This window comes from Thunnus thynnus, chromosome 19 (assembly GCF_963924715.1).
Source record: "Thunnus thynnus chromosome 19, fThuThy2.1, whole genome shotgun sequence".
NCBI classification, from domain to species: domain Eukaryota; kingdom Metazoa; phylum Chordata; class Actinopteri; order Scombriformes; family Scombridae; genus Thunnus; species Thunnus thynnus.
This window is the reverse complement of record NC_089535.1, coordinates 16,522,210-16,550,100: the sequence shown is the minus strand read 5'-3', so window position 1 is coordinate 16,550,100 and position 27,891 is coordinate 16,522,210. Positions and strand designations below refer to the sequence as shown.

Here is a 27,891-nt window from a genome sequence, read left to right as displayed (position 1 = left end):
AAGGTCAGAGCCAATCAGAGGTAGAAAAGGGGCGGGTCTTCCCAGAACGCGGGTGGGAAAAAGATAACGCATCTGTCACACACAGTTCTCCTCCTATGTGTGTGTGCGTGTGTGTGTGGACTGTGACACGTAACTTTGTCCGATTCATTGACGTGACCAGGCAAGACACCCCACCTGGGTCCGGAGGAGCAGACAGAGGGGATCTTTCTGACTGTCCCGAACCTAAATCCGGGTTTATTTTGAACGTCTTCTAGCATGGAGACGAGAGACGCTGTTGCAGGTGAGGTTGATGTTAGCAGCGAGCGTCAGTGTGACGATGTGTTGTTGTTTAGCCGATGTAATTACCAGTTAGACCTGCATTTAACCACGGATAAGCTGTTATTTAAACCAAAACCGTGCTGGCTGTGTAAATAATTGCTGGATGTTTTTTCTAATTCATGCAGGGGTCCTCAGGATTTCCAACTAAAGCACATAAAAACTCATATTATGTAAGTTAATGCCATGCTCATTAACATAAAAGTAAATTGTATATCTGTGTTCAACCTCTAGGTGCTATTGTGGGCACTGATGGAGAGGAACAAACTGCAAAAAAGGATGCAGCTCCTAAAAAAGACAAACCACAGACCAAAAGCAGGATGGAGCAGATCTTTGGGTTCAAGAAAGAGGACCTGACCTCCTGGCATAGTCTGGTGGCCCTTTTGAACCGCCCCACTGACCCCGCATCCATCGGCATCTTCCGCTGCTTGTTTGGTACGTTAAAGTCCCCCTCCACTCAAAAACATGTTTTTCTCCTTGTTGCAGTTGAATGCTTGAGCTTCACTGTGCAGAATGATGTGTGTGCAGAATTTGACGTTAGAAAACTGTTATCACATTCATCTGCAGAAGACAGAAAGTTTCTCTTAAGCAGCAATCCTATGAGCATGATTTGATATCACAACTAAATTGGAAGTCAATCCTGGTTCAATATTCAGCTTACGCAAGTGTGAAGGAGTGTTAGGAACTTGAAGCCTCCAGTGCACAAACACTGAGAATGGATTTTACAGTGAACAAGGAGATATTTTATGTCCAGCAGTTTAACTTCTGAAAATCTATTTGTATATTTATGGAAATTTTAATGAGGGAGAAGGAGTAAATGCCATTTTAAGGATTTTAACAAGATATCTTGAACTTTTTTTGAAGAAAAACCATATCAGACACACATAACTGTTCCAAGCAGAGTATTTTTGTATGTCTTACTACATGTCTGGGGGGGATCTTTAAGAGGACATTTGCCTTTTCCATTAACTGATTCTGATTTATTTTGCAATGTGTGTGCGTCCCCTTCACTTTATGTGTCTTTCATGCAGGTTTGCTGATGGTTATCGACATCACGCAGGAACGTGGCCTCAGTCACCTGGACTACAAGTACCTGGATGGTGCCCCTGTGTGCCGCTTTCCCCTCTTCAATTTCTTACAGCCGCTGCCGATGGATTGGATGTACCTGGTGTATGTGGTGATGTTCCTCGGTGGGTCACACTTGTTGTAATATTTAGAAGCTGATGTGCAAAAGATTACAGGTTGGAAGGTTCACAGCTCTGTGTTGACTGACACTCTGTGAAGAAAGCCCCCTCCCCCTTCTTTTTGAGTCTAAGCTTAAGCCTTTTATTGGAGACAGTCTCCGCGGGGCGGCTGTCTATGGTAAAAGATGAAAGCACATGTACTAGACCTGTAATTTTCCAGTTTTTCTTCTCCTCCAAGCCAAATAACTGATTTCCACACCTGTAGCTTAAGTCAGAGAGCAAACAGGCAGCAGAACACAATGATAATCAAAGTAAATCAATACAAAATCATTAGGGCTGCAAACCACATACTTTTTACAAAGTGAACACATCGATGTGGATAATCCATGTTCTACTATTATTCTCAATACTTCCAGTATTGAGCCAACATTTGTTTCTCCTAAAAATTAGTTTTGCATGGCAGCGCGTCTTTATATTGATTCCACACCAGGGACGTATTTCAATACTACTTATTTTTAGGGTGGATTTTTCATATCACTGACATTTCTAAAGCTGAAGCCATCTTTTAAAACACTGTTTGTTTTGTATATAGTACTTTAGTGCTCCATTTGTATGATATTTGTCACATTATAATTTAGATTATTTACAGCTGCATAAATTATGATACCTGAAAAGATGGACACAAATCTAATTTTAAGAATTTGTGCAACTGTCTTGATTTTGCCTTCATTTAAAGGTGCTCTCCAACAAACTTAGTATTGCACTTCTATAAAGTAGGAGTTTTTGCAAGTGACCGAACAGTCAAAGGCGAAGCAGCATGGCAAGTTTGGCTCAAGCTATAAAAGGCGACTGGATCCTACATTTCCCATAATGCAACCAATAGCGTCTTTTCATTAGACCCTCTGTGCCTGGTACAAGCACATGACTGTCAAACTCCACAACTCCATTTTCATATGCAGGCTTTTTCTTTTATAAATTTGTTCTCCAAACAGAGATTATTAGGTTATTTTGACAATAGATTTCACCTGCTTAGTCTGTGGACTAGTAAACAGACATTTATGTGTGAAATAAAGTAATTCATAGTAACAACAACTGTTAATGTTATCATAACTGAACTTTGTGTATATATGTCTCTCATTGAAGGCTCCTTGGGCATCATGCTCGGCTGTTTCTACCGTCTCTCCTGCCTCATGTTCATTTCGACATACTGGTACATCTTCTTTCTGGACAAAACGGCCTGGAATAATCACTCTTACCTCTATGGCCTCATTGGATTTCAGCTCACACTCATGGATGCCAACAGATACTGGTGAGATAATGTTTGTCTGTCTGTAGGTGCCTGTGCATTTCTGTCTGTACATGTGAGCGTAAGAGACATTTATGCCTTTTTGTCCATTGTAGGTCAGTTGATGGATTGCGGAGACCTTCTATAAGAAACGCTCATGTGCCGCTGTGGAATTACACTCTGCTGAGGACACAGGTTTGTGCATAAAGGACTTTTTCAGACAAGCATATACATTTTTTCTAATCTAATGATGTCAATGCTTGTTGTTCCTCACAGATATTTATAGTGTACTTCATTGCTGGAATTAAAAAGCTGGATGCTGATTGGGTGGAGGGATACTCCATGTCATACTTGGCACACCACTGGCTTTTTGATCCTTTCAAGTAGGTATCAGTTTGCAGCTCGGTCCAAAACATCACTGTCTGTCGTATCTCAATACTCCGGCTCTGATCTTGCTGTACCCCACATTATTTTTCAGAGTGATTCTCCCAGTGGAGTTAGTAAGTCTGTTGGTGGTGCACGGAGGCGGTCTTTTTCTGGATCTCACTGCCGGCTACCTGCTGTTTTTTGATGCCACGCGACCTTATGCATTTTTCTTTGTCTCCTATTTCCACTGTATGAACTCTCAGCTCTTCAGCATCGGTAAGTCTGTTGCTTCGCTTCACTAAAAACATCTTTCATCTTTATTTTATCAGCTGCCATCAATACTTTTAATTATGCCTTTCATTTGTTGGGTGTCATTTATTTCTATCTCAATGAGGATGCTGATACTCCACAGGGATGTTTTCCTACACAATGCTGGCTACCAGCCCTCTCTTCTGCTATCCCGACTGGCCGAGAAGATTCTTTGCTCGTTTCCCAGCATTCCTCAGGGTAGTCCTGCCAATCACGTCGCCGGACGCTCAGCCCAGCACCTCCTGTGTTTACCCCGAGACCCACAGCACCCGTCCTGAACGCCAGGAGACCCCACCTGTTGCCAAACCTTCCAAACTGAGACTGAGGCACAAGTTGCGAGCCATTTTTGCTATCCTCTACATAATTGAGCAATTCTTCCTGCCGTACTCCCACTTTATCACAAAGGTAACTCCGCCAGGGGTTAAAGTTCTCAGGCACCATGCCTGATTTCAGACATAGATCTTTTTTTTCCTTTTCAGGCTCACAAATCTTTTCTTGCTTTAATCCCTGCTCTGCCTCCCATGTTTTGTCAGCGTAAAACAGATTGTACAGCTACATGTTCAAAGAACTGTTTATCAAAAGCGTTGCATAAATTTCATCTGGTAGTTCTCAGAGAGGTTGTACTTTGCTTTCAACAAAAGCCTTATCAACCCTCTCTGACTCACCACACAGATAGTTGCTCAATCAGATAGTTGCTAGTCAACAGCAAACAGCAGCTCAGACCTGTGTTGTCAGCAGGAGAGTGAGAGCTCTGCAGAACAAGACACTCATCTTCCTGCCTTTGATATGAACACAATGCATTGTTCTCTCGGTTATTTATGAATTTAAAATCTTGGTTTACAGACTTGACAAAAACTGGTGAAAAGGTTAGAAATCATTAACAATGGAATTATCCTAATATTTTGTTTTCATCCAGGGTTACAACAACTGGACCAATGGCTTATACGGCTACTCGTGGGACATGATGGTTCACTCCCGCAGCCATCAGCATGTTAAGATCACCTACAAAGATGGAAAGACTGGAGAAATTGGATACCTGAACCCAGGGGTGAGTTACAGGAGAAACACAGATAATGTGTTTTTTACATTAACTCTATCTATTCAGCTTGTCTTAACTGTTTATCAGTGCAGTGTAGACAACATATGCAAGAGTCACATTGCTATATTTGTCACGTAATGAAGTAAAATTGTTACTTTTGTCTGATTAAAAGAAATGTGAAATGAGTAATAATGACAGAAATGGCTAAGTTTCAAATGACTTAGCTGCAGGCTATTACATTTATACTTTTTACTTATCACTGTTATCTCTATTTGATTGTGAATTAGCTTAACCAAATTTCAATAAAGTACTTTTTATATTTTATATGTGCTGTAGGTGTTCACACAGAGTCGTCGGTGGAAAGACCACGGAGACATGCTGAAGCAGTACGCCACATGCCTCAATCAGTTCCTGCCTCGCTATAATATCTCTGATCCTGAAATCTACTTTGACATCTGGGTGTCCATAAATGAACGTTTCCAGCAAAGGTATGAGAGGCTTTTGCGTGAGAAAAAGAAGCTATTAATGATTTTTTTTTCTCAGATGTATCAAAATGTGAATGTTATAAAAAAAAAAATTATAATGAACTAACAGTCAGAGTGTTGCTCTTCTCTAAGGATCTTTGATCCCCGTGTGGACATTGTGAAGGCTGATTGGTCACCGTTTCAACAAAACGCATGGCTGATGCCTCTTCTGGTCGACCTCTCGCCTTGGAGGACCAAGTTCCAAGAGATTGAGGGCAGTTTGGACAATCAGACTGAGATCGTCTTTATTGCTGACTTCCCAGGTTACACACGTCTCCTTCTCCTATCTTTCATTTAGAGGGAAAAGTCTGTGTTTAGTTAGTTGTTTTCTCTACCTTTCTTAATCCATGGTGCTGCATTTATGCTAACTGAGAACATGTTATCCTTTAGGTCTCCACTTAGAAAACTTTGTGAGTGAAGATCTGGGCAACACCAGCATCCATGTGTTGCAGGGTCAGGTGAAAGTTGAGGTAGTGGAGGAGAAAAAGAACTACACTCTGCAGCCTGGGGAGCAGATAAAGGTACAGAAACACACTATTATCACCGTTAACATTATACTGTTTCATCTGGACACACTTAAGCATTTACCACAATGTGCATGTGTTTAGGTACCTGCTGGGGCCTACCATAAGGTCTACACGGTGTCTGAAAACCCCTCTTGCTACATGTACGTCTACGTCAACACTACAGAGGCGGTGCTACTGCAGAACTTCACCAAACTGTATGAGCTGCAGGAGCGTGTTCGCAATGGGACAGGTGAAACCTTGTTCGTTATTTTAATGCATTTTAGTGGGTTATTATTACATTTTTATTTTTTGTGTGCATTAGTCTCAGTGTCTTATCAGCTTGTCATCTGTAGAGCACTTTAAATTGCACTAACTTGTAGGAAAGGTGCTATATATAAATAAAGTTTGATTGATTGATGGATTGTTAATGTCAGACAGTTAACACAAAATAACAGCAATGAGATTTTCCTTAAAGCAAAGATTGTTGAGGAACTCAAAAAAAAAAAAGAATCTGATTGACTGTAGTCTCATCCCACAGAAACTGAGCCTCTTCCTCCTGAGCTGCAGCCTATTATTGCCGCAGACGATGATGAAGCAGCGGAGGTCAACGCCACCGACCCGGTTGTGCGGCTGTTCCTGAAGAGGCAGCGCCGCATGAAGGAAGTGAAGAAACGCAGGGAGGCAGGCGTGCTGGAACGACTGGAACGCTTTGCTGTGAAAAAGTACTACACGATACGGAGGGGGTGAGTGTTGTCCTTTTTGATCTTCTTTAACCAACATTAATCTGTGAATGCACTACACTCGTTAACATCATCCCCTTTTTCTTGAAGATTCTTGATGACAGCCATTGCAATGCGAAACCTGGCTGTGGGTCTGCCTCCGCTGGAGCAGCTGACAAGGGAAGTCGCCTTCGCCAACATGAAAGAACCTCAGACGGAAGCCAACCAGGACGAGCGGCTCAAAGATGAAGTCGGCCACGGAGAACTTTAAAGCTGTTGCTGGGACCAAAGATGCCGTTACTGTCGCCTCCAAGTGCTGCATCACACATTCCAGATATGTGTGTGTGTGTGTGTGTGTGTGTTATTACTACTGGACTGTTACTACACGGGGACATTGCTACCCAGTAATCAAAGGATTTTTTAATTTTTTATGCATCTGAAATGTTTGGCACTTCAGATTATTTCCAAATGCAAAGTCAGTATTTTGTTATAGTTTTTTTTTAAAATTTGAATTTATGCAGAGGACACATTTATCATAGTGGCAGCAAAACCAGAATACTGTATATTAACAAGTGCACTGCTTCACTGTGCAAGATTACATTTCCTGTTCAATTTTGCCTCAGAGTTTTATAATTGCAATGATGGCTGGGTGACATCACTACACAGCAATATTTAACTTTAACAGTAAAATAAAAATCAAATCAAAAATGAAAGATTTTAAAGTCTGCATTATAGAACAAAGGACTGTATTTTAAATGTTAAGCCATGAGGCATTAATGCAGTTTGTTTGGTGAGACAAGGTGAAAACGTGACTTAATGATGAATTGTTTGTTTTTATGGGGCCAGATTTTAGTGACAATACTGACATGAACAGGATCCGGTTGGTTGGTTGGTCGATGACGACTCCTTCTGTTGGTAAATTCTCAGTTAATTGCCCGGCTTTAATTCTCAATAATTGTGGCTCAGCAGTAGAAGCAGATTTATAAATATCCAGTATATGAGGAGGTATACTCTGCTTTCAAAGAGTTTTCTGTTCTGTGCTTTTATGCCCTATAATGTGAGAAAAACTGACAGCTTGTCAATCGACGGCTTTTTGTCATTTTTATAATAAAGAACTTGTGTTAATGAACTTGATAAAATCAACTTTCAGTGTGACAAAGGAGGTTTGTGGAAATAATGAATTTTATTAGTGTCAGTATTTTTACACATCGCCCATCCTGAAGTGCTACAGTAGCCTTCCAGTGTTGACATTATGGCACATAAATGACACTTTTCACATAATCAGAGCACAAACATTACAATGTTACACTGTATAAATACATATAAATCTACAAGATGAATCTCTAGGAAATAATTTACTTTGTTAAAACATAAATTGTGATCTGTTTAGTGGAAGTTAATTGCTCAGAATTAATTTTACACTGTACAAATTACGCAGTTGACACTGTGCTGTAGTGGAGGTCCAGTTACATTAAGAGATGGTGAATCCAAATGTAGGTCAGACAACTGTTGTGTCATCAAGTACTGTCCAAAAAAGTGACGTGCAACATCGTGTTTCACAGAGTGTTCACAACAATGGGTGGTTTGTAGCTTCACAGACATTCATTTACAAGGAACAACATAAAGACAATTTTGTATTTTTTTTCCATATTGCACAGTATTTGACTAGTTGTAAGTCTTCTGCATCACCGCCTCCCATTTTACAAGTGCTCTGTAAAACTAAACACACTTTGCATCCCTTTATATGATGGGTGACTATTCCTCTAATCACCATAACTGAAAAACTGGCCTTCTATATAAACATAAGTGTAAATTCAACATTAAATGTAACATCACTGGTATTAGTGTTACGTACTGGCCCTAAACAAGTGTTATCAGAAGCCTTTTTCCTGCTCTCATACAAAACCAACACAATCCAGATTATTATCATGCACAAATTGGAGCCTAAATGTGAAAATCTACTCACACCTTCAGCTACCAAGCATGTGTGTGAAGTCAGTGGTGTGAGATGAAGACAATACTGAACTGTAGAAGGGAACAGGCTGGTGTTAACAATAATAAGAGGGATTTCTGCTTTCATTTCATGATTACTAAAGTCTTTTTCCCCCTTTGAGTTAACATTTTATCTACTCAGACTAGATTCAAATAAGGTACTGACTTTCTTTATCCTGTAGTGTGCAGTTCAAACCTTTCAATCAGTTCAAATAGGCTGTTCTTTACGGCTCATCATTGCATCTCTCACTCATGTCATACATGAAGAGGAAGTTTAGAAGGAGGACAAAACGCAAGTGAAGGAAACAAAGGCATTAATGAGAAAAGGAGCTCACCCTAACTCTCTTTTAATTGCTCGTTCAACATCAGTTTCCTATCAATGCGATGACACTAAACGTGTCTTTCCGCGCTCGCAGGTTGTGTAACATATTTCTGTCTGTCCTGGTTTAATTTCAAATTGGCTTTCTGCACTAAACTTCCAGTTAATCACCAAACTGAGCTGCTCCTCCAAAAGCTCCACACAGAACTCGCTAGCACTGCTGCGGCTGATAAAAGAGGTCCACATCACTGCCGCAACCTATTTATAAAACTCAATGTATCATTTCCACCCAAACATTCTGTCACCTCCACCAGTATGCAAATCTTCAGTCCCTAAAAATTCATCCACGTTGTCCTGCCACAACCCTCAGCTGACTCCCTGCGGCTGCTCAGAACAAATTCAAAAACCACAGTGCTGGTGTTACAAAGGGAGTGGCACCTCCCTGTTTGCAGCTCCAGCTCTCCGCTTTGTCCTAGCAAGCCAAAAACGCTCCTCTGTCTCTGGCAAACTAACCTCCAATCCAGCTGACATCAGCATTTCCCTCCTGGCACCCCAGAGCTGGAGTGTCCTTAATTAAACTCTTTCAAAAAAACATTTCTCCCCACTTTGATCAGCCTCTTATTTCTAGTTCCAGTTGATCCTGAATGTTAATTTCACCGATTACTTTCCTAAGAAACAAGGAAAGTACAAGTTAAGATAATTTATTAGAATGTATTAAGCTCTATAATTTCTGAAAATAATATTGATTATGCCATCTTTACTTGATTATTTTCTAATGCTTCAAAATATTGTTCACTCAAGCTATTTTCTCAAGAGAATTAAGCAAATTCATTGAAATATGGGTCAATATGGTGCATTAATAACAATTGATGGTAATGTGTGGTTTACTGGGTATTAGGACAATGGAAAACTGTGTTATCAGTGATATTGTTGAGCCAGCAGGCATCCTTTCTTTCTATTTTTTTAAGTAATGGATTTTTGTTGTATGCTTTGGGGAATGAGGTTCAGTGTATCTTCACATGTCCTTCCAGAAGCACACCTAAAATTGTGTGAAATATAGAAGCATCCGTTTGTAGTGACGTTCCCTCAGATTGCAGCTCTACCTTGGCTGAAGATCTGGGTAGAAAACTCCATGTACCACGCCTTCAATCACAACATTTGAAAATGCGTCTGCAAGTAATGAAGACAAGAGGTAAAAAGAACAAAGAAGGACCTTTTGCTGTGGATATTTGCATAGTAATTTTACAATCGATTTATGGTAAATACTTAACTTTTTGAACTTTGATACTATGATTGTGTATTTAAAAGGAAAGACGTCTGGACTCACCGTGTGCAGATGGCAGCAGGTAGGGGTCTCTCAGAAAGAGCAAGACTGGCTGATGTGAAAGTTTACTGAAAAGAGTCAAAAAAAAAAGCAGAGGTCAAAAGGTTTGTGGGCGGCTTCATGCAGCAAATAATGAACAGAATGATGAGAAGTAGGTGGTGTCACTGAGTTCAAGTGCAGAGCAAACAGTGACTCATGTTTTAACTGGTTAAAGTGCAGAAGGAGAATCTGACCTTCTTCTTCTTTAGTCATTAAGTTTTTAAAATATCTACCAGAAACAAAACAGCTCACCTCGATTCCTCTGATTCTGTGTCAAATGACCTTAAAGAAGAAAAACAAAAGGTCAAACCACAAGCCTTCCAGTAGTCTGGGAACTAACTTTACTAGCCTACAGAATGTTTTTTAAAAGAAAGACTTAAAGACTTTATAGAAAGTCTGCATATTCAACTCACCCACAGCTTTCTGTTTTTGGCACTGACGGAAAATGGCGGATATTCAGGAAATCCAGGAATATTTTTGGAAGAACCTCATTTTCCATAATTATAGTCTGACAAAAGACACAAAACAAAAGCAAATTGCAATGTTTGCTTGAAGTAGTGGTACTGTGCTACAGAGCTCTGCATGACCTTCATTTTTCCTCAACAGTTTGAATTTTTACCCTCCTTATATCTGCACTGTAGCTTCAATGTTCATTTTGAGACAAAATATGTATTTGGTAGAAGAAGAAAGACTGTTGCATGATGCTGACTTCATGTAGGTTATTAAATGAACAATGCCTGTGGGTGGAGTGAAGGTGTGTCAGAGTACCTGCAGGTAGAGCTCCAGACCTTGCCTCCTCTGCTCTAGGACTTTAGGAACCCAGTTTCTTACATGTTTCGAAGGGATCTCAGGCGGCTTTATGCTCTTCTTTAGCTGGAAGGGGTTTTGAAATATCATTCAAAAACATACATGGCAGATTGAACTAACAAAAAGCATAAGAATGTAACATGTGTTAGCTTTGGTATCTTTCAAGTGTCTGTTCTGGTAGTCAAATTAAGTTTGCTAGTACAGACACTGAAGTTTTATTTGAAAAAAACACACACTATTGACTGCAGATACCAGCATCTAGTCTTGTAAAAATTAATTAAAAGAGGAAGAGGAACTTATTTGTGGCTACAACCCAAAACTGTTTCTGGTTAACCAGTATGAGGCTCATTAACAGTTTATTTGCTGCTGTGATTTCCTCTGCATGACTACACATCTCTGAATGTTGCAAAATCATGGCAAATTGCTCTACCAGTGCAGTTAGGGCTGCAACTAATGACTACTTTCATTATCAATTAACCTAAGAATCATTTTTGGATTGACTGATTAATGGTTTAGCCTATAAAATGTAAGAAATCAAGGATGAAATCAAGAGCCAAAGGTGTCATCTTCCGTTGGCCTAATGAGTCAGAACCACAGACAATAAGCCCAAATTGATTAATTCAATCATGATATGAGAAAAGCTGCAAATCCTCACATTGAAGCAGCATTTTCATTTGATATATTACTTAAAATAATGAATTCATTAATCCTTTTTCACATTGAAGGGCAACTGAAACTCAAATATCAGTAAGAAAAAGTATCAAATATGGTTTAATGTGAATGTTTTACAGATTTAAAGCGTTCACTCACTTGAACTCATGATAAAAGAAAACACTCAACACCAATGAATGATAAAATCATAAAAGTTGATGGTGCACTAAATCTCACCATTTTATGCAAAGCGTGGAATTCACTGTAGCGTTTCTCAACAGCATGTTGTCTGCCATTCATCAGCACGTCAATTTTAAAGACCTGAAAGAAAGAAAACAGTCAGCGCAACTTGTTAAGAGTCAGTTGACGGAAATTGTGATATATCACCAGTATCCATCAGCCAAAAATGACTCCTCCCAGTGCACCAGTTAAACGATTTTATGCTGGACAGTGCGTGAGTGTCGGACCAACTGACTGTCATTTACTGTCTATGTCAGCTAGTTACCAAGAGGAACCATCTGGCTGCTGTAGTAGAAAAAACAACTTGATCTGTCAGAATTACTGTTAACATCCCGAAACAGACCCGTCTACTTCCCCCCGCTCAGCTGGACTCTTCCCTAAAAATGGCAGATTTACTGCATGCATGTAGCCGTTCTCGCCAGCATTATGAGAAAGGGGAAATTCACTCTTTAATGACGGCAGCACTGTTAATGCAATTCTGAACTGGCAGCATAAATGCAAAGTACATCTGCCCCAGCAAGTAAAAATTATTATCAACACCTGGAACGGCTCAGAGAGCGTTAAATGAGACAATTCAGAGCTATAAAATGTTGTTGTCACTGTGGAAAAAACAGAAAAAGACCGTGAAAAAAGTCCACAAGAGACCAACTGATGATGAAAAAATATTGTAAACTGTTGGGTGACGAAGGCAGCGTTTCATTCATCTCAAAGGTGTCGGTTGGGATTGAGGTCACAGCTCTGTGTAGGCTAATCAAGCTTCTCTACACCAAACTCAGGAAACCATTTCTACCACAAAGTAGGAAGTACACTAGAGTCTACAGTAGTGGTTCCCAACCTGGGGGTCAGGACCCCTCAAGAAGGGTCCCCGGATGATTAAAACTTGTTACTTGATTAAAACTTCTGTTACTTTTTTCTTGTGAAATGCAGATAGTTTCACCTTTTAGGACTTCTAAAAACAGGATAAAGATATACATATTTGAAAGGAAAAGCTCAACATTTTGGTAAATACACCTGCTGAGAGTTAGATGAGAACACTGATACTACAGCTGAAACAATTAATGGATTAGTCAATCGACAGAAAATTAATCAGCAACTATTTTGGTAATCAAATAATTGTTTTTTTGGTCATTTTTTAAAGTAAGAACACTCAACATAGTTTGGTTGCAGCTTTTCCAATGTGATGACTTTAAGCTTTTCTGTGTCATACATGACAGTAAACTGAATATCTTTGGATTGTTGATCAGACAAAACAAGACATCACTGTGACTGCTAAGAAATTATATCAGGCATTTTCACTTTTTTTTTTTTACATTTTACATACAAAACAATTGGCCAAGAAAATAAACAGCAGATTAATCGATAATGAAAACAATTGTTTATTGCAGTCCAGAAGATACCCTGAGACTAACTCATATAGAAAACCTTCATTACAAACTTAAGAGACAGCCTAACAAAAATAAGCTTCTGAATGCATTATGGGAAATGTAGGATCCAGTGTTTTGGGACTAAGAGTCAGGATATCTCAGCCTCTGCTGCTTCTATTTTGACCATTTCTCTTCTAAATAGGTTTCTATAATTTTCCAACTTGTAAAAGAAGAGCAAATCTAAACTGCTGGTGTGCCCCTTTAAAAGGATGATGAGTTTATAAGATTCAGTAACGCTTACTATGAGGTCCCCAAATGCATTGATGTCATAAAGCTTAATTTAAATCAGTCTTTATTTGTATCAGACAGCTGGGGATCCTCTGACCTGGTGGGCTGGGTGGGTTGTTTTTCCAGGCAGAGTGTCTCTTTAATCAGACACAAATACAGAAGTCATCGTGTAACATCAACGCGACGTTAAATTAAACTGTCACATTTCAAGTATTTGCTTAATTGCCCTTTACTTTCTTTAAGTTCACATTTAAATGTTTACAATGTTTAAAATCAAGGTGAATTCAGGGTTGATTTGCGTCTGATCTTAAACGGTCGACAACCAAACAAACACCTTTACATTTAAATGAGCTGTGACACTTTTACGCGGCTTTGATATGTTGAACGGACGATCGTTTCATTTGCAGGATACAAAAATAAAAAACTGATGACAGCAGCAGAGACGACACAGACACAGAGGTGGTCACTGAGCAGCTTACCGTGTATCCTCTCTCGATCGAGTTGTTCTCTGAACGAAACGACGGGATCGACACTCTGACCGGATGCATCTTGACTTAATGTAACGTAATGTTTTTATGTTTTTTTTTAGTAATTATTGATCCTACGGCACTCACACACGCGCGCACACACACACATACACACTCACTCACTCACACTGCTGGTGGTTTACTCCAGTTTCTCTGGCAGCCAGATAAAAATCACTAGATTCAAACCAGCTGCACAAAGTCTCGGTGGTTCCCTCCAGCGGAGCGGAGGACGCAGCAAATCCTCAACACTGAAGGGATTTTATGGTTGATGTTAATGTTGTGCAACAAAGAACCCAGAAAACAGGAAACCTTTGGTGAAACCTTTAGAGAAGCGAACTGAACGTTACTTTTTTGCAACCTTTTTGTTCCTAGAACGTTCTTTAAAGGTATAATGGTTCTAAAAGGTTCCTTGAAGGTTTTTGTGAAACCTAAAATCTGGAGACTGTTCCCTGAAGGTTATTTTTACAAAACCTTTACAGAATATTTAGGGAAGGTTCCCTGAAGGTTTTTGTGAAACCTAAAATCTGGGGACTGTTCCCTGAAGGCTATTTTTACAAAACCTTTACAGAATATTTAGGGAAGGTTCCCTGAAGGTTTTTGTGAAACCTAAAATCTGGAGACTGTTCCCTGAAGGTTATTTTTATAAAACCTTTACAGAACATTTAGGGAAGGTTCCCTGAAGGTTTTTGTGAAACCTAAAATCTGGGGACTGTTCCCTGAAGGCTATTTTTACAAAACCTTTACAGAACATTTAGGGAAGGTTCCCTGAAGGTTTTTGTGAAACCTAAAATCTGGGGACTGTTCCCTGAAGGTTATTTTTATAAAACCTTTAGGCCTACAGAACATTTAGGGAAGGTTCCCTCAAGGTTTTTTTGTGAAACCTCTGGGGACCATTCCCTGAAGGTTTTTTTTTTGTGAAACCTCTGGGGAACGTTTCTTGAAGAATTTTTTTTGAAACCTTTAGAGAAGCGAACTGAACGTTACTTTTTTGCAACCTTTTTGTTCCTAGAACATTCTTTAAAGGTATAATGGTTCTAAGAACGTTCCCTGAAGGTTATTTTGGTGAAACCTCTGTGGAACATTCCCAGAAGGTTAATTTTGTGAAACCTTTACAGAACCTTTAGGGAACGTTCCCTGAAAGTTAATTTTGTGAAATCTAAACTCTGGGGACCATACCCTGAAGGTTTTTTGTGAAGCCTCTAGGGAATGTTCCCTGAAGGTTGTTTTTGTGAATCCTAAACTCTGGAGAATGTTCCCTCAAGGTTTTTTTTGTGAAACCTAAATTCTGGGGAATGTTCCCAGAATGTTATTTTTGTTAAACCTTTAGAGAAACTCTGGGCATTGTTCCTTAAAAGTTTTTTTTGTGAAACCTTTAGAGAACCTAGAAAACCCAGCCAAAAACAGACATTACCCATCTTTTAAGAAAACTTGAACCTGAATAACTGTAGGAGAATGTTCGCTTGAAACTCAGCAAACATTCCCAAACCCTTCAGCTATCGTATGTAGAATATTCACAGAATTGAACATTGTTTGCTGGGAAAGTTCCACAAATATATGTTGAGAGTTAAAATGTTAAATGTCCAGATACTGCTTATGTGGTGAAGAAATAAAACTAGAATTGACTTAACTGACTTACTAACTTAACTGAACTGAATTATCAGTACACATAATGAATTGTGTTAAAAGTGGATGAGCATTCTTATTTAAGCCCAATATTAATGTTAACAAATGTATTATTGATTTTAACAGGTTGTGTGAATGGTTTCATAAATCAATTTAAACTAAACTGACTGTGTGTGACTACCGAGTAGTGCTGAAACCATTAGCTGATTAATCAATTAGCCGACTGATAGAAAATTAATAGTCATTTGATCTATATCTACTAAAGGAGCATCCCACCAATTTTAGACATCAAGACCAGTTTACTATTCATGGTATTCAGCCTGTAAAAACTAATATGTCTTCTGAGGCTTTCGAGGAGCTTTGTCAAGTCTGAGAACAACCAGGATGATGTCGTAGTGATGTCATCAGTTACTAGGGTTGCCAACTTTCTCACCGCCAAACAAGGGACAAAAGGTGGCGTGCCATAGCAGTGAATGTGTATATTCCATTTAGTCAAGAGTTTTACTAAAACTGTATACAAGCTTATGTCAATAAACCTCAAACCCAATCATCAAAGAAATCACAATCTGGACCTCTACAAAAGAAAAAAAAGAAAAACATTTCAAATGCAAAAGAGGAAAAGAGGGGCATGACTCACCAACTCTACTTTTTCCATGGATATTTTTTGCTGTTCTTGACTGATTCAAGCAGTCCTTTGTCCTTTTGCACAGCCAGAGAGAAGTCTTTACATGACAAGTCACAGTTCACAGATGTTTGAAGTTCATGTTGATCAGCTCTATGCTTCATCTGTTTCTTGAGTCCATTTAATGGTCATTAGAGAGAAAATCCTTTCTATAAAGACTTTTGAGCCTGGCACGCTGAGGACAAATGAGACAATCCTGAACATGTTGATCAAGTTGGCTTTCCCTATGTTTTGGAAAACTGCCACCCACGTCTCACTGGTGGATTTTATGGTCTGATTTTCTTGTCTGGATTTCTGTAATTCCTTCCAGCTAGCACAAAGCTCTTCACAGAATTGGTCCATACTGTCATTTTGAGGGCAGCCACCACCTGCACCAGGTCAGTGAAGGAGAGCTCTTCATAGAGGCCAATTAGTTTCACCATTACATTTTCTGGTGACAAATCAAACCACTTGTCAATGTACGCAATGAGAGCCATAGAACTTCACAAAGTCCTGTTGCTGCTTGAACCTTTGTGCTGACACTTGTTTGTCCATTAGCTGCTTGGTCTGGTTTCCAAAAACCTGTCCTCTTCCTCCTGAAGTATCTTCATTTTGAACTTTTGGCCTTCCTCCTAAACATCTGTGATGTTTGTTTCCTCCAGCTTTTTTACGAGTTGGTCAAAAACACACCCCACGTTGTGGAAAAAAGCCCAGAAAGCACAAAAATCCTCTTTGGTGACACTGGACAGATCTCCCCGAGGAACCTGAAGTATGAAGTAAGAGCTGGCCAGCTTTGCAGGAAATGATCGACAGCTGGATGAAGAGAGAGCCATTGTGTGCGAACATGACGCAGAATTTCACGCCACTCAGTGTCAACAAAGGCAAAAAATGCATGCAGTTCCTCTCTTCAGGAAGCAGATACTGAGAAGTGGTTGTAAATCTTTAAAACAATTGATTCAATATCCACTGACAGCTGATCGCAGGCATGCTTGCAGGTGTTATGAGCTATGTGAGATGGGCAATTAACTTTCAGAACACGATTAGTGGGACTGTTCAATAACTGTTAAATGGAGTGGTGTTTTCCAAAGTTGATATTGGCATTATCTGCTGCATAGGCTGTGATGTGTCTAATATCCAGTTCATACTTTTCCAGACAGTTCATCAGAGTGTGATGTATGCCATTTGCAGTTTCATCACTGTCTTCATAAAAGTCAAGTAACTTGCAGTGTAGTATATCAGACACACAGAAATATCTCACACACACTGGAAACATTTTTCTTTCCCTTGTTTGAGGCATCAGCGGCAACTGAGAAATACACAGGCTCACCTGGCTCAAAATATCCCACACAGTCTTTGGTCCTAAAACATTAATTGTAATCATCTCAGCTTTCGTTCTTCCTAAGTGCATCTTCAAAATATTTAGTCATGAAACAAAGCACCGTTGAGCTTAACAAGACAGTCAGTGCTGTTGTAACTGAGTCCATGTTTAACCATACGGTACATATAGGAGGCTTCACTTGCTACAATTTTGTCATTTTCCACAGTAGATGTAGAGAATACAAGAATGCACCAATATTGCTTGCACCTTTAGCTAGTACGGCCTTCTTGTGCGTTTCTTTGGAAGTATGCTGAGTGAGGTCATTCTCACCTCCATGGCCAATTGAGAGTTCCAGACGGCATAAAGTAAAGCAGACTCTTATCGAGTTGCCGCTGACAGGATTAACCCACTTCTTTTTTGCTTCCCATTGTTTGTTGTAGCTACACAGTCTTTTCTTTTTTGCAGGTTTATCCATATTTGCACATGCTAAACCGACTGAACAACACCAGACATCATCACCCGTGGCGTGATCCGTATTCCACTATTTTTTTTATTCTGTTGCTACTGCTGTTGTTTCAGACCTAGGATCTGTAAGGGTGCCTTCTATTGGTGATTACGGAGTAGCAGTCAATATAAAGGAGGTCCTGTATGGGACAAACCAATTTAGCCCAATATATGGGACGTCCCTGCTCATACGGGACAGTTGGCAACCCTATCAGTTACCTCAGCTTGGGTTTTTGAACAGAAAGCCAAATGGAGGACACTATCAAGTTGCATTATGGGAAATGTAGTGTTTATAGAGCTTGACCTGAATTAGTGACTAGAAGTCACGGTTTCTTGTCACCTGCTGCTTCGATTCTGACCATTCCTTTTTTAACAAAGTCCCCCATCTTTATAGAGCTGAAATGTGTAATTTCTGGGGTTCACCTTTAAGCAAAAACATTTTCTGATTCCCGGTGGGCATTTTTCAGTATTTTCTGACATTTTAGTGACTAACCAATGAATAAATAAATCAGAAAATAATCAACTGATTACAGCTCTACTACTTTAGTGTTCACATTTTTACATGGTGTATGTGTGTGTTTCTGTGTATGTGATTGTGTGGCAAAGAAAATAAGACAAACGTCCAAAGAAAAATGTAACGAAGAAAGGAGAGACAGGAAAGTCACTTCAAACTGATCATTCTAACAAATCATAAAATATCACAAAGTTTTATTCAAGTAAGATTCATCAAAAGCTTTGGAGTAAAGATAGTTTCTTTCCTTGTATATAAATATAACAAATACATTTTTCCTTTAAACAGCTGGTTCACTTTAAAATTGTAATATTGTAACTGATATTGATTTAACAATGAGGGCAAGCAGGTTTACTTTTTATTTGTTTTTTTGCTACAACTTTCATGGCTTTTATTTCTTATCTATCAGACAAGTGGTATGAAACACAAGCATACAGTAGGTACAATGCTCTAAAGCAGAAAACAATCAACAGAAAATGTGAGAGAGAAATATGTTTATCTATGCGAGAAAACAAGACAAAGAGTCTACAGCCACGCTAGCAGCTCTGTGAGACTGTGAGAAGAAAAATGTCACAAAAGTAAAGAAGAATTCAACATTATCTAGCACTAAAGAAAAACTATTATTTAGTTCACATCACATGCTATGACGTCAGATTATTCCTACTTTTTTTTCTAAATTGGGAGTATTTTAAATTATAAAATGTATTTCTAACAATTGATTTCATGAGTTATATGTTTTCATATGCAGTCCTCTTCATTGTCATTTACAGATTGTCTTTGCTGAGTTGCTGTTAATGACTGTCTTCTCTTAATAGCTGAAAAAAAGAGAATAAAAATCACTATAAGTATCAATGGAGGACACTAGAAATACTTGATACTGTTAGAGATGAACTAAGACATCATACTCACGTTGACATGTGACATCCTGACACGTAGGCATAGTTGCCAGTGTAGCGAACATCACAGCGCACTATGTTGTTGCTGTAGTCTGACTCTGGGACCTGATAGCTCGGATTTACGCTGATCTGTGGAGAGACAACAGAGGTCAAATAACACAGCAACAAAGATAAATGTAAACAGCACGTGAAACGTTGTGTTAATGTGATTCCACTGAAGTGTAATTCTTTTAAAATGGTTCAGTGTCTCAGGAGGAGGCTAACTGTCATCTGTTATTTCCAACAAACCTTGAGGACATAGTTTCCAGGTTTCACATCTGTGATGTCAATCCACTGGCAGTCGATGTCTGCGTTGTAGGTATCATAACATCCTGGGCTCAGACCCTGCACATTAGACACCATCAATAAAAACATTATATAAACAAACAGACTTCTTATGAAATTTAAGGCACTTACATATATAGAACAGAAATTGTAACTTTAAGAAAGATTTTAATATGCTAATACATTATAATATTTACTGATAAGAACAAAAAGCTACTAATAAAATATTATATTTTTGGATGAAATGTCAACAGAAAGGGGGAAAAAAGAAAAAAAAAACAAGAAAGACAAACATCAGCCAGTCAAAAGAAAGAAAGAAAAAAGAAAGGGGAGGAAAAATAAATCATGTATTAAACAACTGATCACAGAAGTTCAGGCAGGTGGGATCATCTTACAGAGAAACAGGAAATCATTAAATCACCTTTGGCTCATGCAAGAAGGAAATACTAAAGCTGTTCTGTAAAAAAACGGCCGCTGCAGGAAAAGATCATTTGACTCTCAGGTCCTCTCAGCTTTTCAAAAACTCTCAACTCAAATTATACGGCCAGGCTATTTTGGTAAGGTAATTCAATGAAATTATAATCCTTTATTTATATAAATGTCCAACAATGCATCATTGCAGTTTATAGTTCTTTTCCTAAAAGTGAACTGGCTTTATTTTGCAACAGTTATGATACTATCTGGTTTTGAGACCCACTTTATCTCTCAACTGGTGCAGTTCCCCTTAAAGGTGCAGTGTGCAGAATTTAGTGGCACCTAGCAGAACGGACTTGGCAAAAATGTAAGTAAGTAAAACATAAGTATGTTTTTGTCTAATCACCTGAAAATACGAATTGTTGTTGTTTCGTTACCTTTGAATGAGCCCTTTATATCTACATAGGGAGTGGGTCCTGTTCACAGACCCCACCATGTTGCAGTACCATGTTTCTACAGTAGCCCAGAACAGACAAACCAAACTCTGGCTCTAGAGAGGGCCTTTCGCATTTTTTGCGAGTTTGCAACCACCGTAGGTTCTCCTGCATGCTTGGAATGGGGAGGGGGGTATTCAGTTGGTTGCAATCTGCAACCTCACCGCTAGATGTCACTAAATCTTACACACTGGTCCTTTAAACCTTTATCACAAATTGTTCCACCCGCAGGACTCTAGCATTATGTCCAACTTTCATGGACATTTTGTAATATGAAAGGTCACATGAATATATAAAATATGTATTGATAGATTAGCCTCTTGTTAACCTCTTTTGGACATTGTGGTCATTTTTAAAAAAACAAAACAAGAACACCTTGGTGGATGTTAAAGATTAAAGCTCTAAACCTGCAGTAACTAATTTGGCCGCTTGGGGACAGCACGATGAGCTGTACACAATATCAGCTGTCACAATATCAGATTTTCACAACATGATTATCGTGGCCAAAAGAGTTCATGATAACAATGTTACTGCGATATCTATAGAATATTTGAAAAAAAAATGCTATCAGTCAAATCATCTTTAACCTTGTTTATAGTGTGTTTTGCCTCTTTTCTGGCAAAATACAAATATAGGGAGGTGGAAAGAGAGTGGGTAATCATAACTGTACATACTACAGAAAATTTTTATTTTTCTAAGGGTATGTCTAAGCGTCTTCCAAAAAAAGGCCATTTAGAGACACAAAATAATCCCTGCTTCAGAGTAACTGAAGCATAAACACATTATAGTGCTTTTTTCCCCTGTTGAAACTATACCTTGTGCATATAAAAGAGTCAAAACAAGTGCTATGGTGGAAAAGCAGTCCATATAAAAAGTAAATCACAGTTAACTATTTATATTTACATAATTTCTATGTTGTGGCTTTATAAAAAGCAATAAAGCAGCATATGGTCATTTTTGGATTTTGAAGCGCCAGTCATCAGCAAAATCTGTTCCTATTGGCTCGGTCTTTACATGAAAGAAGAGGGGCAGGCACCAACTTTCAGCATGGACTCTCATTGGCTATTGTAGGCTGTGGACAGGACAGGGAAGCTCCTATTGGGTCAAGTGAGGTGTCAATCAAAAGGTCAGAGTTCAGCCGCCATTTTGATATGCTGACGTTTACATGCTAGTGCGAGTTACGATGAAGAATACGTTGGAAGATTAGGACATCTGCTGGCTAATTTAAAATGATGCAACAGCCATTCGTGGATATTTATTGATGTAATAATGTGTTTTGGACTAAATATTTTACTGGATTGGATCGACTGGACCTTTGCCAATCTAACAAGACTGTTTTTGTCGGAGTTGTATCAGTCAGTGGAATAATATAAGATTTCATAGGTGAGTAGAGTCAATTTTGTTTGTTTTATTGGTGGTCTGACAGAGGCGTTGATTGTACCTGCTGTTGTGATTGTATCTTGAAATGGTTTGCATTAATCGAATCACAAGAATCTTAGCTTTCAAAAGATGTGTCGCATGAGTACCCACTTACAGACAGGAGTTGTGTACATAGCATAGTTGTGCACTTAACAGTGTGACCGCCCGTGGGCGGGCCGATGGAACATTAAGGGGTTTTAAGAGGTGCTAGATTATTTACACAATATTATCATACGTGTATTATTAACATGATATCAATATTTAATTTTTTAAATATCACGGTTATCATCAATACCGGTATGTTGCGACACCCCTAGTACACAACACTGACATATTGTTACATTATAAAATTGATATGGTGGACATCCAGCATCCAGTAAACAACATCAATTTGGTGTCGTATTTCTGCTCACTTGTCGAATAAAAGTCCAATATTTACTCTCCTTTAAGCTCTAGTTTTGGTCTCCACCAACTCATGCAGCTAAATGCTCCACTATTTTCACCAGCAAGCGGCTAACTGTGTCTGTTTGTTGTTTGGTGCTGGGAAGGTAGTGTACTGTGGGTTTTTAGAGCTTGTTTTCTGAAAACAGCTGCCTGCTGCAGCTGACGATGACACTGATGAGAGCAGTGAGAGCGAACCAATGAGCTGAAAGAAGCTAAGACACTCAGTAGAGGTGAGAGGAACTGCAGAGTTAGGTGATGATAGACCTTTTTCACAGCAGATATTTTGACTTGGCACGACAGGAAAAGCACAGGTGTTAGCAATAATATTAACGCTGGCTCTGTTCTCTCAGTAAGTCATGACAGTGTGACAGTGAGCCAGAATGTGCTTTACCAGGACCCTGAAACTGAAGCAGCTAAATGGAATTCAGCCATCATTTATTTTATTATTTACACCTTTCCTACTGTGACATGTCAAAATGTCTCATGTGAAAAAGGCCTGTTCACTACAAATGACATCTCTGACATCATGCCTTGTCATTTGATCTATTGTTGATGTAAATTAATTGATTGGTGAAGATTTAAAGGCAGTAATAACAACTTTTCTACAGTTATCTTTTAGACCTGGGTATGTGCAGTGCAGGCAAACCGCCTGTAGTAGCCATAGTCACAGGATGTGTCCTCCAGGCAGAAGCTGGCCTTGTGGCCCTCGGCCACCGTGTGCTGAGTGGTGGCATCCAGCAGGTCGTAGTGGCTGAACTCATCCATGCTGTGGAAGTGCCTGTGGATCAGCAGCACAGTGTTCAACAGCGCCAGACATTTTTTTTGCCTTCCGACACATCAATCTGGGACTTTTTTAAAACAATCAGACGCTGTTTGTCATGCTGAGAGACCCACCAGGGATTGTTTCTGTTCCTCAGCTGTATGTATATTACTAGTTGACATCTAAAAACAATTTGTCAGACATTCATTGGTGTTCACTGAAATGGCTGAAATGCTGTGGCTGAAAACATCACAGGTGTTGGTTATCATGCACATGCAGATGCTTTCACTCTGTTATCTAAAAAACAAGTTTGTTTAAGGATACAATAACAGCCTGGATTTCAAGATTAGCTGACTTTGAAAACACTGCACAAAATCTATACAGTCTACATCAACAGTTTATTGGATCTCTCCCAAATGTGCTCCATCTTGGGGATTAGCACAGTGGATTGCTTGTTTCACAGCATAGCTATGGACTGAGGTAGTTTCTGTGGAATCAAGGAACTAGGCACCTTTCCATAACCCCAATAAAGGAAAAAAACACCAGCAGTTTTCCTTTTTGGCTCATTATCCTTAACACACACAAACGTTTTTACAATGTCTGGCTTTGCAGTTGTAAATTTACTGAATTCAAAGGTCATGTGAAGTTCAGTCACATCATCTGGTGAAAGCCCAAAGAGGTTTTCACTGTCTTTATGTAGAGACTATAAAAATAGAAGATTACATCTTTAAAAGTCTAAAGATACAAATAGAACTCGTGTTAAGATGTCCCTCCTGATATCAAATCCTCTGCAAAACAGTAAAGCAGCCAAAAGTAACACAACTCTGGTTCAACAGGGGGTGCCATACCACAGCTGCAGACTAGAAAAGACAAATTGTGATGATGATTTTATCTACACATTACTGGTAAAGAGAATAACCCCACAGATCTACATCTGACGTGTGAAGAAACTTTTCTATCTTCAGGTCAACCATGTTAAAATATGTGAATTAACACAAGGGTTAAATATTCAGATACAGCATGATTATCTGACATGTCTCTCAAAAAATTCTGACTTCACTTTCAGAGCAGGACTCTCAGATTGAGTCCAGATTTAAATTTTATATTCATGCACGACTTCTTCATGCAAATTATTCTAATCGAGGCCAGCATGTTGGCTAGTAAGAACAAAGAGATGCATGAGAACTGCCACAAGTCCAAAAGACTGTTTCTCTTAGTGATTGTGGGAAGCATCCGCATGAAGTGTCATTATACTCACTGGTGACAGCTGTGCCACTCCCAGGAGTAGCGTGGCCTGCTGGGAAGGAAGTCTGCTGTCCCCTGGTTCTTGACTCTCTGGGGGAACCTCAGCAGCATACGGGTGTCATAGTCTCTAACATTGGCTCTATAGGCTGAGCTGCAGGAACAAAAGCAAAGGCAGAACATAAAAACACAGTCAGAGTGACGTCACTAAGATTGTTTTTCCTTGCCACATCCCCTCCTCCGAGTGGAACAGACTTTGAGCCTCTGAGTGAGGGCAGTCTACGCATAAATGGTGGGTGGAAAAATAGTTTGTCGGCGCGTGTGTTTGGGTTACTTTTCAATAATGTGTTTACCATTCGGGCTTTCTCTCCTCGGGCAAACTATGATTAAACTTTACAGAAATCTCACCACTCTACCCCTTCAGCCATCAGTGGTAGGATTCGGTTAATTTTACCTCATCTCATGGTTCCACTAGGAAGCCTTCACCCACAAGCACTTTAGGTGGTTGTTATGGCTCAAAGCTCTCTGAATCACACTCAGACTTGGCACTAAACCCTGTTTTTTCTTCTTTTTTTCTCTCCCTCCCACTAGATTAATCCTGACAGCAGAGTACCTTGACAAACAGTTTTCTTCTGCTGCACATCTCAGGTTATACATTGGGACTCTCTGGGCATAAGCGGAGGCTTGAATGTAGTATGGGTCAGGTACGAGATCAGGAAGACCTGCAGAAAAACAGCAACATAATAATAGTAATAAGAGCTCAATAAGACAACGCATAAAAGTAATCGAATACACTGACAATAAATTACTAAATCAATCATTTTTCACATACAAATAAATACATTAACAAATGGCAAAAAGATACACACATGCAGAAATGTAGAGATAGGGAGGGACAAGCTAAATCCCTAAACACACTAAGTGAGTGACTGATCGAGTGTGAAGCACTTTAGCATCATAAACACCACTTTATGGGTCACGTCTATCTCATTACTGACTTAAATGCTGTTTAGAGAAGACTTTCCCCATTCTCTTCCCACACTTACCGTACTGATGATAACGTGTGCCATATCCAGGTCTCGATCTCGGCCTCGGTCTCTCGTACACATCATAATAATTGTAATATGGATTATCGCTATCAATGGACTTGTAGGGATCGTAGGGATCATCACCGACCATCATGTCTTCTCTCCTGGGCAGAGGCGGGCTGACAGTGACCTTTTCCTGGGTGCCATTGGTTCTGCGTCTCGGTGTCTCACTGGCGCGATGGTGATGCTGGCGGTTCTCGTGCCCTCTCACAAGCCTTTGGAGCGCGGGCGTGAGCGGATGAGACCCCGGCCGGGGAGGCTGCTGCCGCTGCTGCTGCTGGACCGGTGGCTGGCTAGAGGTGTCCGGATGTCTCACGTCTGCATCGCGGATGATGGTGACAGGTCGCGCCTGCACTTGCTCCTGAGGTGCGCCCCTCCGCCTCGGTGGCTGGTACTCCGAGCCCTGACTTAAAATGCTAAAAATCTTGCCGTTGTGTGACCACTGTAGTGTCTGCCGGAGAGCCGCTCTTTGGTTATTTCCTTGTGGATTCCCCGGATTCTGAGATTGGGCAGCTTGCAGGATGAAAACAAATAAATAGACGCACGCATACGCGTAAAGTGGCGTGCCAAATATGCGTAATCCCATCATGAATTCAATTAAAGGAAAGTGAACGTGACAAAGCGAAGTATTTCAAATGATCCCGGGGTCGCCACTTGTCTTTAACTTAAATATCCTTCATCTCCATTTGAAGGATGTCCAATGAGCAGAGAGGAAAAGCTAAGTTTATATGTATCCGTGTAAAGTCATATCGTTCTGCTCCTGCAGCCTGCAGATGCGCCCAGTGAGATGATGAAGAAGAGGAGGAGTTCAGCATTTGGAGTTTCTGAAGCTGTTATACAAGTCTGGTGCTGCTGCTCATATAACCACTGGATAGCTACGTGATGTTTGATCATGCTCAGCCAAGGGTGTTTGATAACTGCTCAGGCTGGCCCTTTGAAAGGTGGGGACTGGGTGTCAGTGACAAGTAGAGAAACTTTATTCCTGCATCACAAAGAGCAGATGCACATTTTGACTAACAGCATTTATAAAAACAGTCAGAGTAACAAAAATACATCTTCCTTTGTTATGATTGCATATGAATAATAAGACCCATTTCCCAGAATTTTGCATATTGTCTTCATTTTTTTTTTCACTTCCAGATGAACAAAATGTCATGATAAATAGCTTTTTCCCTGACTGCTGGATGAACTCCCAACCAAATTGCAACACACCCTGCCAGAAGTCTGTACACTCGTCCACTTTCTCATAGGAGGATTTCAGAAACCTAAACATGACTCTTTGATGGCCCTGCAACATTTCAGGTTTTTTTTCTGGGAAATCATCTCCCACAAACTCCCCTCCGCCCCAGCTGTGCCTTAGTCTTGTCTGCTATGGAGTTTTACTGAAAACGTGAAAGACTCATCACATGCATCTCACAGTAATCTTGTATAAAGTCATAATTAGTATGTTCTGAGCAATAAACAACATGAGACTGTGGTGACACTTGATATCTGCATTACTGTGTCTGGTGGCAGACTGGCCGCATTGACTCCACACTCCTCTCTTGATACATCTAAGTCATTTGCTGCAACCCCGTCAATTCACCGCCCTGGTGTTAACACCAGCACTATAATGCATAGCTTGGGAAACTAAATGCAAGGTTTTCATTTTCCTCTGTCTAGAAAACCAGTAAATTCTTTCATGCATCTACGCAATTGACTGCAGGGTGGCTGCTGCTAAACCCCAGCAAATTGTCATAGTTTCACAGTTTTTTTTAAATGAAACTCTTCACTTATGAGCAGAGATTTTTGATTACATCAGAGGAGTTTTCAGACATTTCTTCATTTAAAAATGGAGCCAAAGAGAAACAGAAAATAAAATAAGGCAGCAAGAGATTTTCCCAACAAATACAGGACAAAATCATGTAAATATCTTCTGTGATCTTATAACAGATCAGTGACAGTGTCCCATATCAAGACACAAGGGGGCAGATGATTGTAACATTGGAGTGCTGCCTGACATCTTCTTATCAGTATCTGAGGCAGTATATCTGTCTTTTGGGAAGAGCTCTTAGATCATAGTCTCGCCTTAGACAAAGTATACACGCGTTATCTACATGTATTTATTTCTTCAGATTTAGTCTTTTTTGTCTGTGACTATACACTAGTACTCTGAATCCATTACTGGAAAAGCACAAATAGTGCCAAAACCATAAGTAGTTGTTGATAGAAAGACAGAGACACTGTACAAACCACACAAAGTCAAGTGGCTCTGTCATTACCAAGAAACATAGTACCATTTGGATCAATTCATTTTTAATGAATGAATTCATTTTATTTATCCAGGAGTATCGCTAAGAGCAACGCTCTCTTTTCCAGGAATGTTCACATTCACACATTTACACCTGGAAGCTGC

General features: G+C 39.6%; 3 protein-coding genes across 3 annotated transcripts; 1 reads left to right on the top strand and 2 right to left on the bottom strand.

Annotated features, from left to right (window-relative positions):
- The first annotated feature begins 74 nt into the window (after positions 1-74).
- Positions 75-7,390, top strand: ggcx (gamma-glutamyl carboxylase). The gene is made up of 15 exons (XM_067573686.1): positions 75-280; positions 550-750; positions 1,347-1,505; positions 2,643-2,808; positions 2,901-2,979; positions 3,061-3,167; positions 3,263-3,426; positions 3,563-3,864; positions 4,376-4,507; positions 4,835-4,986; positions 5,116-5,285; positions 5,413-5,543; positions 5,631-5,778; positions 6,067-6,271; positions 6,359-7,390. The coding sequence occupies exons 1-15, from the start codon at positions 256-258 to the stop codon at positions 6,516-6,518; spliced, it is 2,301 nt and encodes a 766-aa protein (XP_067429787.1). The 5' UTR covers positions 75-255; the 3' UTR covers positions 6,519-7,390.
- Positions 7,391-7,411: 21 nt separating this feature from the next.
- snx24 (sorting nexin 24) lies at positions 7,412-14,002 on the bottom strand. Its single transcript, XM_067573687.1, has 7 exons — positions 13,751-14,002; positions 11,617-11,700; positions 10,690-10,794; positions 10,335-10,429; positions 10,174-10,203; positions 9,886-9,950; positions 7,412-9,728 (listed from the first exon to the last, which is right to left on the bottom strand). The coding sequence occupies exons 1-7, from the start codon at positions 13,817-13,819 to the stop codon at positions 9,658-9,660; spliced, it is 519 nt and encodes a 172-aa protein (XP_067429788.1). The 5' UTR covers positions 13,820-14,002; the 3' UTR covers positions 7,412-9,657.
- Positions 14,003-18,756: 4,754 nt separating this feature from the next.
- Positions 18,757-26,365, bottom strand: loxa (lysyl oxidase a). The gene is made up of 7 exons (XM_067574228.1): positions 25,455-26,365; positions 25,022-25,130; positions 24,425-24,562; positions 23,028-23,184; positions 19,600-19,695; positions 19,325-19,440; positions 18,757-19,230 (listed from the first exon to the last, which is right to left on the bottom strand). The coding sequence occupies exons 1-7, from the start codon at positions 26,083-26,085 to the stop codon at positions 19,224-19,226; spliced, it is 1,254 nt and encodes a 417-aa protein (XP_067430329.1). The 5' UTR covers positions 26,086-26,365; the 3' UTR covers positions 18,757-19,223.
- Between the last annotated feature and the right edge of the window lie 1,526 nt (positions 26,366-27,891).